Source organism: Myotis davidii, unplaced genomic scaffold, assembly GCF_000327345.1.
Source record: "Myotis davidii unplaced genomic scaffold, ASM32734v1 scaffold197, whole genome shotgun sequence".
Taxonomy (NCBI): Eukaryota; Metazoa; Chordata; class Mammalia; order Chiroptera; family Vespertilionidae; genus Myotis; species Myotis davidii.
Window position 1 is genome coordinate 2,027,529 of NW_006291549.1, and position 17,149 is coordinate 2,044,677.

The 17,149-nt window shown below is 43.7% G+C and overlaps 1 protein-coding gene across 1 annotated transcript in view; it reads left to right on the top strand.

The window, feature by feature from the left end:
• Positions 1 to 17,149, top strand: part of SH3GL2 (SH3-domain GRB2-like 2) — a 37,237-nt gene that overhangs the window by 11,648 nt on the left and 8,440 nt on the right. Inside the window, exons 3-4 of the mRNA XM_015564728.1 lie at positions 14,333 to 14,476; positions 15,549 to 15,682. Coding sequence (XP_015420214.1) covers positions 14,333 to 14,476; positions 15,549 to 15,682 — 278 coding nt within the window. The remainder of the gene's footprint in view (positions 1 to 14,332; positions 14,477 to 15,548; positions 15,683 to 17,149) is intronic.

Sequence of the window (17,149 nt, forward strand, 5' to 3'; positions counted from 1 at the left end):
AATGAAAGAACATTGATCACCTGCCTCCTGCACATCCTACTGTAGGGATCAAGCCCACAGCCTGGACATATGCCCTGACCGGGAATCAAAATGTGATCTCCTGGTTCATAGGTCAGCCGTCAACCACTGGAGCCATGCTGGCTGGGCTAGAGGGTCGTTTTTAATTCTGATTCCTCTCTAAGCACAGCACAGATTAGCATTTGCTCCTGCTAATGTGGTAGACCATGAGAAAAGGAGCTCCATAGAAGTAATGGATCTCTGCCTTGGAAAGAGAATCAGGCAGAACTGGAGCCATCTCTGAAGGCATGAGGTGTAACAGAGCAAAGCAGCTGGCATTATCACCCTCACCCTCCCTCTTCTTTCTGCATGGCAGTTTGTAACCTAGAGTATAGAGACCTGAAGCAGGTCTGAATGTATTTAAGTGAAATGCAATTGCTATTTGGAAAACTGCTTACTCTTGAGACCAGATTCTTTGAGAAATGCAAGTTGGGATTTCAGTATTTTTGGTGGTCTTAACGGAAGATGGCCCAGGTATTTGGGCCAACCTCCATGTGCTTGGATAGTGAGCATTAGTGGCAAGAGATAAGAAAAGGAAAGGTGTGGGATGAAAGGAAGCAGGCCAGTGCAGTAGGCAGTGCTGACTAGCTCTCTACTGCTTCCTGCTGCCAGCTGTAGTTTCACTCAGCCTTTGTTTACCTAGGATAGTACAGCTGTTTTGAAGATGAACAAACTCTGTGGAAATAACATTTCTAGTTTTGTTTTTCTTCTTAAACTACATCAGAGATGGGATTATGTGAGGAAAGGAAATCTATAATATGGCGGTAAGCTATAGGAGCCAGGCAATGGACCAAATGGTTAGGAAATTAGGAAAAGAATAGCAAAAATCAAGTTTCTGAGTTTTACCTAGAGCCTTCTTCGTGACCTTTATATTCCACAGAAATGCAAGGATCTCTTAAATGCACCTATAGTCTTTAGTACTTAAACAACTGTAAGAAGTCAGGTTCTCAGAAGGAAACTACTCACCCTGCCTTGCCATAAGAAGTCATACAGGAGCAAGAAATGTTTGTCTTTACCTTTACATAGAACTTGGAAGTGCCCTTTGATTTCTTGGGATATACAGATGAATTGTGTTAGTAACTCATTGCAAAGCCAAATTAAATATAGGGGAAGGGAAGAAAAACATTGTACTTATTGAGCACTAACGTATTTTCAGCATCATGCTCATTATATACACAAAGCCATCTCTAAAAGTAATCTTTTTTTTTTTTCTGATGGCAAAAGTAGAACACAGTTGAACGAATCATAGTATAGAAAAGGGATTTAATATCTACTGTGGTACTAAAACTCAGTGGGGACCCATCACATTTCCTGGGTACAATGGAACACAGTAGGTAGGTACAGTCCCCCCAAATTCAGGGCCACCCAGGACCTCAGAATGTGACCTTATTTGGAAATAGATTTCTTTTCAAAAGTAATTAGTTAATGATCTTGAGATTAACACTCATTCTGGAGTTCGGGTAAGCCCTAAATCCAAGGACTGGTGTCTTGCTGAGACAAGAGGACACAGAGTTACCGGGAAGAAAGCTGTGTGAAGGTGGAGGCAGACATTGGAGTGATGCCGCCCTACGCCAAGGAATGGAGCTCCCGGAAGCTGGGAGAAGCAAGGAAGGATTCTCCCAGAGAGGCACTGGAAAGAACCAACCCTGCTGACACCTTGACTTCAGGGTTTTAGGCCCTTGAACTTTGAAAGAATACATTTCTCTTGTTTTCATTTGTTTGTGCTAATTTGTTATGGCAGCACCAGAAAACAAATATAGGTGGCTAGCCTCGTTTCACACATGAAAAAACAAGGGCCAGAGAACTTAAGAAACTTTCCCAAAGTTATACACTGTGGAGGGGATGGAGCCAGGATGGGACCCTGGTGTGACTGCTTCCTAAGCCCGTGTACTTTACGTGGAAGGTCCTGCCTCTGAGAAGGATGGGCTCACCTTCATTCAGGTGGGAAGGGACATTCGCTGTCAGAGTAGTGCAGCGGGAATCCAGAAAGGAAACAAATGGTGGGGTTGAGACATTTTTATTTAATTTTTTAATTTATTTCAGAGAGGAAGGGAGAGGGAGAGAGAGATAGAAACATCAATGATGAGAGAGAATTGCTGATTGGCTGCCTCCTGAATGCCCCCAACTGGGGATCTAGCCTGCAATCCTTTGGTCCACAGGCCAACACTTGATCCACTGAGCCAAACAAGCTAGGGTGAGGCATTTTTATTTTAATAAAAATGATTATAGGAAGAGGTAATTGGGCAAGATTTACATTTTTAGAAATGACACATTTTTTTAAATATTTTTTATTGATTTTTTACAGAGAGGAAGGGAGAGGGATAGAGAGTTAGAAGCTTCGGTGAGAGAAGAACATCAATCAACTGCCTCCTGCACACTCCCTACGGGGGATGTGCCCGCAACCAAGGTATATGTCCTTGACCAGAATCGAACCTGGGACCCTTGAGTCCTCAGGCTGACGCTCTATCCATTGAGCCAAACCGGTTAGGGCTAGAAATGACACATTTTTAATAGAATGTTGAATGTGCTTTGTAGCTGCCAATATATTAGTTTTATGACTATTTGCAATTGAATGGGTATCTGCCGTCCAGGAGAACAATAAGGGCCATCACCAGGCAGTCCCAGGTTGGTTCCAGAAAAGCAGTTACATATGGGCAGGCCACATGCATATGCAAATAAGTGTCACCCAGAAGAGTTCAGAACAAACCAAAAGTTCATAGACTCATTCTATAGAATGTAGATAATCTGTGCTTAATTTGTGTATGATAGATATGATTTCATTCCTCCATGGATTTCTTGCCTTGAGAGCAGACACTGGCTATGGTGTTCTTGAAAGATGCTGGCAGGTCACAGCCACTTGTTTAGAACCCAAACGTCCTTGAGAAGGGACACAAGAATGTAGCAAATACCGAGGGGCACCCAGTTCTTGGGCACAAAAAAAGCCTCTCGCCGAAACCGGTTTGGCTCAGTGGATAGAACGTCGGCCTGTGGACTGAAGGGTCCCGGGTTCGATTCCGGTCAAGGGCATGTATCTGGGTTGTGGGCACATCCCCAGTGGGAGATGTGCAGGAGGCAGCTGATCGATGTTTCTAACTATCTCTCTCTCCCTTCCTATCTGTAAAAAATCAATAAAATATGTTTTTTTTTAAAAAAGCCTCTCTGTGTCCCCAGGAGCCCGTCAACCAATACGGGTGGGTGCTGGTCTGCAATAAGCACGGTCGGCTGAGGTGAGCACAGGGGCTGACTTCAGGCAGCAGCTCCGTGGCCAGGCCAGAGGTATCAGTGGGAGTTAATGCTCTGAGGGCACTTGGAGAGTGACTTGTGTTAGATGTATGCTCCAGGATGCTTTCTCCTTTTCAGATCTTGTGGTTGTAGATCAGACACATCTCTCTTATTTTTGAAACTTAGTGTCTATTGAAATGATGACCAAAGAGTGTTTGATTAATTTTTATGAATTTGTTGGTGTGCTCTGTATAAGTCATACATCTACTCTTACCCACCTCCAGAGCAATATTTTTTTTATAATTTTTATCAAATTCTATATATTGCACTGTGTGCCCACCACCTAAAGTCAAACCATCTTCCATCAACATATATTAGGCCCCCTCTAAATCCCCCCCCCACTCCCTCCCCTCTGGTTACTGCCGCACTCTTGTCTGTCTGTCCAGAGTGATATTTTTAAAAGGCAAATCTGATCACATCATTATCTTGCATAAAACCCTTCAGTGGCTTTTCATTGCTTTTAGGATTAAGCTGAAAATGTTTAACATGGCTTAAAAGGCCCTCCCTTCATGGTCAGCCTGCCCTTTCTCCTCCACGTTGCCAGGCAAACAGTTCCCACAGGTCCGGTGTGAAGGTTACTTAGAAGCCTTCCTTGACCCCCAACAACATTAGGTTCCCCGGTCAGCATCCCTCTCATGATTCCAGCTGCTTTTCCCTGGTGGCGCTTGCCAATTATTGTAACTGTGTGATGTGTGTGCTTCTGTTTGTCCTCTCCGGTAAGGACAGGACTGTGCCTGTCTGACTCACCGCTGCATGTCCGGCCCCCAGCTCAGGTCTGTCAGCCAGCGGCACTTGGATATTTGAGTAAATGCATTATGAAGCACAATGGACAGCCAGTGCCCAATGTGATAAAATTGCTCTAATACAATGAACAGGAAGGGAAGCTCTTCCTTCTCCCTAAGTCATCAGCTTTACCCAGGTAACCAACACTTTCCAAGTCAAATGCATTCACTTTTATTTATTTTATTTTTTTAAATATATTTTTATTGATTTTTTACAGAGAGGAAGGGAGAGGGATAGAGAGTTAGAAACATTGATGAGAGAGAAACATCAATCAGCTGCCTCCTGCACACCCCTACTGGGGATGTGCCCGCAACCAAGGTACATGCCCTTGACCAGAATCGAACCTGGGACCCTTCAGTCGCAGACCGACGCTCTATCCACTGAGCCAAACCGGTTAGGGCTTCATTCACTTTTATGTGAAGACCAATTTGAGATGCAGTGCAGGACCGAAATTGAACCCCTGCTCTCCGGGACTTCACAGCCTAACTGCATAAGGTACATACACTCTGAGGAAAGTGGCTCAGAGGGCTTCCCAGCCACTTCCTTCTGGAAATGCCAGCTAACTGATGAGGTGCAGAGGGTGCATGGGTCACAGGTCCACAGGTATGCCCTGTGAAGCAGGCTTTTGAGAACATAGAACAGAGAGCTGTAAAGTCTTTCACTTTGGATTGTGAAATTATTCTAACAGGAGCAGTATAGACCAGTACAAATTTCTAACCTGCTTAGATAAACAATTTGAACATGGCAAATAATGTGCACAAATACCATTTTCTTGATCGTGAACCCCAATTCTCTATGAATAAATCATCACAGAAGATGTAAATCCATTTCCTTTTTTAAAATAAAGGAATAAATATATTTATTTATTGATTTCAGAGAGGAAAGGAGAGGGAGAGAGAGATAGAAACATCAATGATGAGAGAATACTTGATCAGCTGCCTCCTGCACGCCCCCTATAAGGGATCCTACCAGGAATCGAACCATGGCTTCCTGGTTAATAGGTTGATGCTCAACCACTGAGCTACATCCACTAGGCAGTTTTGTTATCTGAGTATCCGATACCTTCTGGGGAAAATGCTCTAAGTCAGCATTCTCCAATAGAAATAGTATGAAAGCCATGTGCATAATTTTGAATTTCCTAGAAGCCACATTAAGAAAGTGAAAAGAAAAGTAAAATTTATTTTAATAATATACTTTACTTAACTAAATATATCCAAAATATTAACCAACATTAAAAAATATTAAGAAAAAAATTTTCTTGCACTAATTTTTGAAATTTCATGGTTTTACACTTACGGCCCATCTCGGTTTGGACAGGCCACATTTTAAATGCCCGATTGCCCCGTGTGACCAGTGGGTCCCATTATAGACAGCGGAGGACTAGTTTTCTCTTCAGCCTGTCTATTATAGTTTGATATGTGTTTGATGTTTAGCTGCTTGGATTTTGTCTATTAGTGGTTGTTTTTCAGTAGGGAAATGGACTCTTGATTTTGGATCAGGGTATTTTTAAGTGTTTTTGTCTTTTTTTAAAATCTCCCTGCAAATCTATTGCATGGCACTGCATTAGGGACTTTCCCCTTAAGTAGAATACTAGACGTGGTGGACGGGGCTGTTTCCCTCCCAGCCATAGCATGCTGGCTACGCCAGAGGCTTTCTCGGTTTGCACTGAAAGGTTATACTGGCCCGTATATTTCAATCCAATGCAGATTTCCTAGAGGCGAAGAGCAAAAGCTGTTTGACCATGAAAACCGCTGTGCATAGTTAGGGTTTGGTTCTCTACAGAAATGCCTTCCCCTTGAATGGACGCCCGCGTGGTCTAGCTTTCTCCAGCAGGCCTGCGATGGGAGCAGTAAACCGCGGTCCTCAGATACCTATTCAGAATCTTTCCATCATAAATTCAGATCTCACTGGTGGAATGTTTCCTGTGGAACTAAAAGTTTGCAGCATTGATTTTAAAGTAAGATATTAATCCTTGAGATGATATTATATCAATATTATTAAGCTTCTTGCCCACGGGCTTCCCCCTTAGTTATTTTATTTCAAAGATGGGTAAAGATAGTGATTATGAGCTTCTTGGTGGTAGTAGAATTGGAAATCAATACATGCTACCTGACATTCCTGTATTCAAATCCTGGGCTCCACAACCGAGTGGAGGCGCTAGATTTCCTGGAGGGCACTTTCACTGTGTCCATCTTCTCATCTTTCGGGGCATATTTAGCAGCATGCATGGGACAGTTTCCCTCAGTATGTCTACAGAATAGGGGCATAAATGAACATGTCCATCCTTCGCTTAAGGAATAGGAGGTGTGTCATAGCCAGAGCTTTTCCAAATCCTGACACTGAAAAGTAATCCATAAAGGTCGGATTTACACAAGTGATTTTGAGGAAAATGTTGCTAACACAAAGGTATAAGAGACTTTCAGAGAAGAACATGTTAAAGGGAATTGTAAGTCAGGTGATACGTGGTATAATTCATATACCATGAGTAATGAAAATGCTGGGGGGGGTGTGATTTTTACTATATCTTTGGGGAAGATATTGAAAATTAATAAGTTTCTAATATATTTGAGGCACGTTGAGCAATTCAATTTTAAGTAGGCTGGGATTGGTGAGTTAGTAATATTCATTCACTGTGTCTCTAAAGACAGTGAAAGTCAGACCTTACCTAAAATGTAACTAATCATAGCAGAGATAGTGTGCATTTAAAGATATTGCACAGATATGGAAAAGTAGGCTGATGGAGTCTCGCTTTATCAGTCTGAGCTACTAATACACCAGCTGCATGGGGTGGTCCCTGCGTGCTCTGTGTCTCCACGTCTGTCTTCCTCTTCCTCCTACTGCAGCCTCACCGGCCCTTCCATCTCTCCCGTGCTTCAAGCTCTTCCCTGCATGAGGACTGTGCACTGGCTGACCCCTTCCTGGAATACCCCACCCGCCCTACGTGACACCTGTCTTCTTGCTCAGCTTCCTCTCACCTCCTCTGAGAGGCATTCCATGAGCCCCTGTCTACACCGGCCTGCTCCACAAACCTCTCCAGTCATTTCCCACTTACAGTGCCATTGAAAGTTCTCATCAGGAGTTACAAGGTCCGATGGTCTGACTTCATTTCCTACATTCCTACCGATCTCCCTCTCGCTCCCTCTGCAGTAGCCAGCATGGACAGCCTTCCACTGTTCCTCATACCCACGGGCACCTCACTCATCTGACCACGCTGGGCCTTCTGCCCAAATCTCCTCCTCTCCATGCCTCCTCAACTCAGCCTCCGCTCAGGCTCTGCTCAGATGTCATTGCATGTTGGTGGCTTTCCCAGCCCTTATTTCAAACCTTCCTGTCAGCACTCTCTGAGCCCTTTCCTCATGTTACTTTCCTTCGTGGCTTTTGTCACTACTTAAATGTTTATTACATTGCACTTTTTAAGGTGTGGCTTGTCTTTGCCACCGTAAAGCAAGAGGCCCTGAGTGCAGGGCTGTGGTTTGTACACTACAGTCAGAGAGCCCCGTTCTTATCTTTTATTGTCCTTATCGCAGTATTTACTTTCATGTCATTTTTATTTGTTCACTATACAGCCACCTCCATTCTCACTCCCATTTTACATTCTCCACATAGCAGCCATTCCCCTGCTTATTACATAGACCTCTCTTGTCCACACCCTTGTACAATCCCCCCTGCCCAGCCGTGAGTGTAGGTGGGATTTGTGACTTGCTTCTAACAGGTAGAATTGCCAAAGGTGATGGGATTGAACACTCACCACCCCTTGGTTAGATTATATTGCATGGCAAAGTTGGTGGGATGTCCCTCCCATGATCATCTGTAATAATAAAAGTGTAATATGCTAATTAGACCGGGTGACCTTGTGGACAAAGGCAGGGCTGCTAGGGAAGCCCGGGTCCTGGGTGCCAGAGGGAAGCCAGTGCCAGCAGCCGGGGGAAGGAAGGCCTACTCTTGCACGAATTTCATGCATCGGGCCTCTAGTATTATATAAAGCCGCCTTAGTAGACTGGAGGGAGAGAGGTTCTCCTGCTGGCCTCGGAGAAGCAGACTACCTGAGGAGAGGGCCAGGGGTCAGGGCACTGGGTGTGGCTTCTAGGACCTAAGGGGTGGCCACTGGCCCACAGCTAGTAAGGAGCCGGGGCCTCAGTCCCACCACCATAAGGGTGTGACATTGTCAAAAACCTGAGTAAGCTCAGAAGTTGAAGCTTCCTCACGCTGGCTTCTGGATAATGGGGAAGCCTGGCCCAGCCCTTCACTGTAGACTTGAGAGACCCTGAATAGAAGACACAGGTCATGCCTGGACTTCTAAGGACACTGTAAGACACATATGTGCTGTTTGGGCCACTAGTGTGGGACTGTGAGGCAGCTTAGCTCATACACTGTGGCTGTCTGTTCCTCGGGCAGAGCTCCTATTTCAGCGGATCACCGCTGGGCCACCCGGCCACTTGCTCTGATCCCTCTTAGTCCCTGGATCCCTTATATTGAAGGAGAGATAAATTGGGAAAACCTGCCACATTGTTTCAGCTTAGGATGAGGTTTTCTGAATGCTCTAGGGCAGGGGCGGGGCCCTTCCTTCTGCCCTGGGCCATTTATAACATCATTCACTTAATATAAATTTATGCTGCTATGAAAAAGGCTCCTACGTTTATTGAATTTTGAGTCCTGCCTGTGGTTGCCTTGGCAGGGCCAGACCAAATGATTGTGTGGGCCTTACATGGCCCGCGGGATGGATATTCCCCACCCCTGCCTGAGGGAGTGGTTGGACAGGTCCACTTTATGCTAAGACTGAAGATATGTTTGACACCTGAGAAGTAAAAGGCTCCTGGCACAGTGCCCGGCACTGGCACTTTGTAGCGGCTCAAGAAATGTCCCTCAGCTTCTCTTCCCAGTGGCTTGCAGCCGCGCCTGAGGGCATCTCAGGTGCTTCCCCAGGATTCTCCCACAGGGAAGGTCTCCCGGGGAAATCACCGCAGGACCCTCTGCCAAACAATAGCATTCTGCCAAGCACCTACCCTCCTTCTGCTCCGAAAGCCTGGAGAAGCAACGGCTCATTATGTATTCAAATTGTAGGACCCATGTTATGCTCCCATGGTGCAATTGCCTGCTCTCCCAGAATGCACTGTGAGACTTGTGTCGGCTCTTTGCAACACCCTCCTATGATGTTCACTATCCCACCTCACAGGTTCTCAGGGCTGCTGACATGTACCTTGTCTCCGTGTCTTAAAATACCTCCCGGCTGCTTCCTGCTCCTCAGGGGCCTAAGAGGGCTCTGTTGCCTTGGAGGGAGGTGTTATAGAAATGCTACCATTCTTTGGGTTGAGGGTAGCATGATTTAGTGCAAAAGTGACGTATTATATGTCAGTGGGCAAAGCTGTGTCCTTTCCCAAATCTCTTCTCAGATTTTTCAAAAGAAACCGCAGAAGTTTGAGGAAATTTACTGACGTCCTCATTATCATATAAATCTTCTGTGTCCTTTCAGAATTGCTGGTGCCCAGGGCCAGTAAGACGTTGCTCAAAGTTCAGGGAGCAGCAGAGGGTTCGTGTTAGACTTGTAGATGCTCTGAGATTTCACCTGGGAAAATCAGGCCATTTTGCACAATCACAGGCTGCCAATGTGAAATAGATACTAACGTGCTAATTCTTGAATGCATTTTGTTGCAGGTACTAAGTCCCAAATCTAACCTAGTATGATTTGGTGATTTATACTAATATTTCAATTGTAATCCCTGTAATAAACTTTGCAAATTTAGTCTAATGCAGAATTCATTTTTTCCTCTTACTAAAGACATCATTGAGGAGCTTTGATAGATAAGTAAAGAAGTAGAACTGTAGCTGTTGGTGACCATGTCAATGAAATGGCTATCGATAACATTTTTCTCCTGCCAAAAGGGGGCAAGAGGAGAAAAGAAAGAATATTTGTTTGGTGCCCGCTTTGATTACATTCATCATCTCATTTCACCAACACAGCAATTCTACCAGTAAGTATTGTTGCCTCTTACTTATACCCAGGCACACTGAGGCTGAGGGCCAAGCACCCTCTCTTCCCTGCAGAGCTGGGGCGCAGCAGAGCAGGAATTTGAACCCTGTCCTAGTATTCCTTTGATAGCAGGTGTGCTTTTGTTAGTTAGTGGGAAATGATAATAGAGTCATTACAGGAGAATACAGTTCTAATATTTTTATCTTCAAAAAGAGGCTGCATTTTCACATTTAAATGCAACTTTGGTCTTCTAAATTTTAACCTTGCTTGTTCACAATCTTTGTTGTATTTAGTAATTAGTCGTCCCTAATGAGATTTGAGAATTTTCCACAAGAAGGATGCTAAACTCCCTTTTATTTTCCTTGAAATGTCTATTGGTGCTTTCATTTTTTAACTCTTTTAGTAAAGACCCATCAACAAAAACAGAGTCATTGGGACATGGTCTAACTGTAGTATTCATTCTTATAGAAATAAAAACAAAGACAAGGAGGGTTTAAAAAATGAAGGGTGGCCCATGTGTGTCTCCCAGCACAGTGAGCAGAATGCTCTCTGACTCTTCAGCTAGAGAATAAATAAGCTCATGGAGAACAGACTCTCTCAGAATCTCCCCAGCACAGTTCCTTTCACAGAGTAGGCGCTTCATAAATACCTGTTTTGTTCATTTTATCGCAGAAAAAACACACATGGTTAAAAGCAGATTTTTTGTAAATACCAATGCAATCAGGCAGTGCAAATTCAGAATTTTTTTCTATTTGGGGGAATACCTAATTATTTCCATTGTAATTTTTTTTATTGATTCTTACTAATTTGATTTTTCATATCCCTTTAAGACTCATAATTTAGCTTAAGAAACCTCTTTTGTTGGGAGAAATGAGAGCCGATTTCCTGATTATGGGAGATTATGATATCAGTTTTTTATCATTTGTACATCACAGAGATGAATTGTTTCTCAAGAGTCAGAATTAATAAGAGTAAATGGGAAGTGGGATGCCACCTTTACTGCGCTTTAAGAAATGGGCTCAGGAGAAATGAAAAGGCCCAGCAGCCTTAGAAATCTTAAGAGCAAGTCTGTGCAAGGGCCACAAGCAGGCCAGATTGCCATCAGCATGAGCCTTCCCGAATCGCCCTGTCAGATCACAGGGTTAGTGTGTAATTAGATCTTATCAGCAACCTTTAGCTCCACTTCAGGGAACAGTGGGTGGCCATTGTGCTTTTAAACAGGGAAGTCTTTTTCTAAGGACTTGAAAAAATGATGTATGCAGAAGAATTTTATTAAAAAATGCAAACTTTTAAATGAAATTGTTTAGCCCACAATTAATAAGTAAGTTCCCACTGTACATCAGCCCTGTGTTAGAATTCAGTAGGATGCAGTGTGTCAACTAGTAGCAGGAAACAGACATGCAGAAAAGAGACAAAGTATCATGTGAGATATGATCCATGCACAGGGCGCAGTGCAGACATGAAATGAGGGGAGGGGTCACGCGTACTGCAGGGCAGCAGAGGTAAAGGGTGATTGGGAAGGACTTTGTGAAAGAGGCTGCTGGGTGTTGTGTGGGGCAGGTGGACAGAGAGAGGGAAGGCTCTTCCAAGTGGAGGGACATATCTAGAAACTTCCGGAAACGGAGTGGTTCTTAGTGTGGACGCTTTTATCCATAGTGCCGGACGTCCCACAGATCCTTAACCAGCTGGAAACGCACGTTCATTAGTTCTGGGAAATTTTCTTGAACTATTTAAAAAAAAAACACAAAACTCCCCTTCTATTTCTGTGTTCTTCCTTTTCAGAACTTCCATTATTTAGCCTCTAGACCTGGACTGACCCTGATTTTATGCTTTCATAAAATTCTTTCATCTCTTTCTTTTTTTCTAAATCCTATTTTTTTTGGGGGGTGGGGGGAGGATTTGCTTTAACTGTATGATCTATGCATTCATTGGTGGTTAAATGTTACATTTTATTTAAATTCATATTTAAACTTAAATTATATTTTAAGTTCTAAGTGTTGTTCTCTGTCTCTTTTTTATTTTATGAATGAGAGTATGTTAGACACCTGAGAATGTTAATAATAATTACTTTCCCCTTCCTGAATGGTTTGTTCCCTATTAATTTCCTTGTTTGTTTTGACTCTCTCATGTTAGTTTTCTACAAAATCTGGTGATAGCAGCTGCCATTTTCCATTAGGTGTAGGACAGCAAAGTGGTGGGGAGGGGGGAGTAAGAGGGGTGGATGATGGAGTTTATTAACTGGAATGGCTTCATTTTAGGGTGATCATCCTGGGATTGTTGTAGTTAGGTCTCTTCTCTTGGGTTGGTTGAAATCCCCAGAAAAGAGTCTTCTTGTCCCATGCCCAGAGGACATAAACCTGGCCGCCAGTTCCCTGGGGGATATGTGGAGGAAGTAGGCTGATAATTCTCACAGTTCTCTATGTTGATTGGCCCTAATGCCCTGGTTCAGTGTGGAATCCCTCCCTCAGCAGAGACAGGTGTGTTCTATCTTCAAAAATATTTGATTGCTATACATTTTCTAGTCCCCATTCTCTGAGCTTCAAAAGCCTCCCTGTCACATGCGCCTAAGGATGTGACCTGAGTCTCTTGTGGGAACCACTGCCATGAGCGTGTGCTAGTTTCCCGGATATCCATTCATTCATTTAGTATTTTCTTCAGCACATGTGTGTTAAACATCTGTGTGCACAGCTTTATGCCCATCCTCCTGGGGAGAGACTTAGGGCAGCATACCAGGATCCTGCTCTCTCGGACCAGGGGAGGGATTGCTCTCAGGAAGCTGTTTCTGTGGTAAACCCAGGGGGGCACTTGAACTAGGCTAGTGAAGGTGGGAAAGACAAGACAGGGGCATAGTCAGAGAGCTTGTGACAATTTGTGAGAAAGTGTAAAGCTGTGGGGGAGGAGGGAATAGAGCAGCGGTTCTCAACCTGTGGGTCGCGACCCCTTTGGCGGTCGAACGACCCTTTCACAGGGGTCGCCTAAGACCATCCTGCATATCAGATATTTACATTGCGATTCATAACGGTAGCAACATTACAGTTAGGAAGTAGCAACGAAAATAATGTTATGGTTGGGTCACAATATGAGGAACTGTATTTAAAGGGCCAGAAGGTTGAGAACCACTGGGATAGAGTGAAGGTCCCTTTAGAAGAGAAGAGGAGGACCCCTGAAGGCACACCCAACTTGGTGAAGCAATCCAGGCTGAGACCATGGTATACGGATTCTAGGCTGTTCAATTTCTATTTTTCAGGCTTACTCTCTGCTTTTTTAAAGTACTGCTTTTATAAATCATTTTAAAATGATGGTGTTAACATTTAAAAATGGTTAATTCTGAAGCCTCTTCATTTTTATTTTCCAGAACACAGAAGTTTTGCTAACCCAGGGTTCGTAATACATATTTAATGAGTTTGTGAATGAATTTACAAGCAGTCTCTTCAAAAGTGTGGGTTATTAGGTATTTTAGATGATTTGCAGAAATAAAGATAAAATAATAGAATATGATTTTCTTCCCCCTTCTCATTAGACTGTAGAATATATTCAAGATGTTCTTAAGTAATTAAGAGAAGAATATTGCTCTCCATAATTGAACAACATTCAAAATGATGAATATGAAAATCAGCCACAGTATATTAAAACCATTATAATTACTTTTGGTAATTGCTTACCAGAAGACAACTCTTAACAGAACCAAGATATAAGCACAGACCAACAACCAGCTTTTGCTAAAGGAGTGAATCTGTAGAGTAGAAAATGGCCAACACAGGATTTGAAGCGATGAGCCGCCATGTGTGGTTTCCTTACTCTCTCTTTGATCTCCGCTGGTTTCCTTTCCTTCTCTCCATTTGTTGCTTCTGTTGTCTGCTATTTGTTCCTCATAAGATTTTGAGAGAGTTTAGTGATTTAAAAAACATATGCCTATGCCTGTGTCTACCTCTACCCCCCGCCCCCCCCCCCCCGTGGATCAGACTCCACAGGTTATCGATGAAGAACCTGAAGCTAGGAAGGTGGAGGTGCAGTTTTCAGTAGCTGAGCTGGTTTATAGACTGGTTAAGGCCTGATTCTTCATTCAGCCCTGTTTCTGCTTTATTGTACGGACTACTTTGAAACGGTGGTCAAGGCCTGGGGTGGAGTGGGAACTGGGTGGAGAGGGGCAGTGGGGGAAAGCAGGGGTACATCTGTAATATTCTCAACAATAAAGATAAAAAATAAAATAAAAAAAACAGCCTGTTCTCTCTCTGCCTTCAGCTTCCAGAGCCAAACTCAGCATGATCAACACAATGTCCAAAATCCGTGGGCAGGAGAAAGGGCCCGGCTACCCGCAGGCGGAAGCCCTGCTGGCAGAGGCCATGCTCAAGTTCGGGAGAGAGCTCGGAGACGACTGCAACTTTGGTATTGAGTGCGCTCTCGCGTTTCCACTCACGCGTTTGTCCATGGGGTTTTGGTGCCAGTAAGAAACTTCCTAGGAAATTAGTCACGCCGTTTTATATTTCCGTTCTCAGTTTTAGGTCCTGTACACATGGGACAACAAAAATCTGTTTTCAGTGTTGTTTCATCATTTTCAGTGTGGTTTGTTGTAGGGGTTTTACTTATTTTCTTGTTCTCTGATGAGATGCCAATCTTTACAGTAGCTGACTGCCATCTCCAGATGCCTGGACACTTACCCTGGAGTTTTTCTGGTAGTGACTGGAAATTGAGGCAGAGCAAACAGTCCCAGTGAACATGAATTAACACAGTGCCCCCTGAGCTTTCTCTTAGATCTCTGCTCTTTTGTATGTGGTCAACTTCTTTTTCTTTTTTTTTTTTTACACATTTTTTCTCGATTTCCAAGAGGAAGGGAGAGGGTGAGAGAAAAACATCAATGATGAGAGAATCATTGATTGGCTGCCGCTTTCATGCCCCGTACTGGGGATTGAGCCCACAACTCAGGCATGTGCCCTTGACTGGAATCGAACCCGGGACCCTCCAGTCCACAAGCCACACTCTGTCCACTGGGCCAAACCAGCTAGGGCATATGTGATGTCAACTTCTCCTACCTCAGATGAGATGGGTTTATTCCTTTATCCTCTGGCCCTCAGCTACCGTACTGAACACCTTCCATTTTTATTCCCTTGTGATGTGAGATCTTAGCAAATGATGGCCTTTTTGTCTGTACCCTGCTTATTGCTCCTGAGAAATGTATTGGCCTTAACCAGGAAAGCTGGGAATTAAAAGAGAGGGCAGGGAGCTTCCAAAATTGTTTCCAAATTTTATAAGAGATAGCACCCCCTTAGGGGGCACGGAGTCTTGCCTGTATGAACTGCCGTAGGTAGAAAATACATTGTTCTCTGGAAGGTGTTCCATACTGTCTCTCATCTCGGTTGTCTTCAGGGCCCATGGGGTTTCTTCTGTGATGGGCACTGTCCATGCAAACGCATTCTACGTCTGTTCTGTAACATACAAGAGCTTCGTTCTCCCCTTCCAGGCCCTGCGCTCGGTGAGGTGGGGGAGGCCATGCGGGAGCTCTCGGAGGTGAAAGACTCCTTGGACATGGAGGTGAAGCAGAACTTCATTGACCCCCTTCAGAACCTTCACGACAAAGACCTGAGGGAGATCCAGGTACCTGTCACTGGTCCTCTGGGAAGTGGGCAGTTTGGATTGTGTAGGTGAGGCACCCTTTTTCTTTAGAGAACATTTTTTTGAACGTACTGTGCACGTTGTCAGCACTGGGCACGTGAATTGCAAAACAGCCCAGCAAATTAAATGAGAGAAACTAGAAATGCAAGACTTTTTGTCCCGTGCCACTACTATGCCCGTGCCACTCATGGCCATGACATTTGACTTCTCCACATTTATTTTTCAAGATTTCTCAAGCTTTTTTACTCCAGAAGGATGATATACTTTCCCTGATGACAAACAATTTTATTAGTTCTCTGGTTTTCCGGGCTGATTTTATCCTCTAAATTGCTATCTGCACTAGTTGTTAAATAGTTATTCTGTCACTCTATAAACACATGTTTTCATATTTTCATAACAGTTGCTAGGATTGAGAAAGGATACACACTGTTCTCTTGGTAAAACATGTAGAAAGTTGAGCTATTCCAAATGAAGTTCAATGAGCTTTACCTTTGACTAGGTGTATAGTGTTTGCTCATTCGTTCCTTCAACAAATATTTGTTGAACTGTCTGAAATTTAATTTCCTTTACTGTGACATGAGCTGCCATACCTTAAAGTCTCCTCGATCTCCTTCTTCTGGCCTAAATTTCCTTCAGCCCTACCACTAGCTCAAGGTTGCACCGTTAGTAGGGGGTAGACTCACTCTCAACCTAAAATACAACTGACTCCAGAACACTGCCCTACACCTGACACAAGTTCAGATGTTTTACAAGAATTTTCTTCCGCCCTAACCAGTTTCGCTCCGTGGATAGAGCGTCGGCCTGCAGACTGAAAGGTCCCAGGTTCGATTCTGGCCAAGGGCATGTACCTTGGTTGCAGGCACATCCCCACTGGGGGGTGTTCAGGAGGCAGCTGATTGATGTTTCTCTCTCATTGATGTTTCTAACTCTCTATCCTTCTCCCTTCCTCACTTAAAAAAAAAAATCAATAAAATATATTTAAAAAAAAAATTTTCCTCCCAAAGGAGCAAACATTTAGCTTTGGGTCAGAGCATGGATTGAGGCAAGGGTGTGCAGTGGGAGGGAAGGTCTAGGACAAGCATGTCAAACTCGCAGTCCGCAGGCTGCACGCGGCCCACAATGAATATTTTTGCGGCCCAGCCAATATAACGGTATGTAAGAAACGTTTTAATAAAAATTTTGTAACTTAATTTTTACAATGACCTGTTACATATAATTATTAATAACAAACTACAACGTTCGCTAATGACTGATGACTATAATCGTGTTGCATTCATTTCCCTTACGTGCCTTACGCGCAGGTGCACCATTTCTCTCCGCTAATACCAGCAGCGAATATTTTAGTGGAGCAGATGGCCACATCATTAGTCTTGTTTGGTGTGTGCAACAGGAAATATTTTGCTTTCAGAGAACAAGAAAAATAGGTTTATTTGCGTAACACTTTTTAAT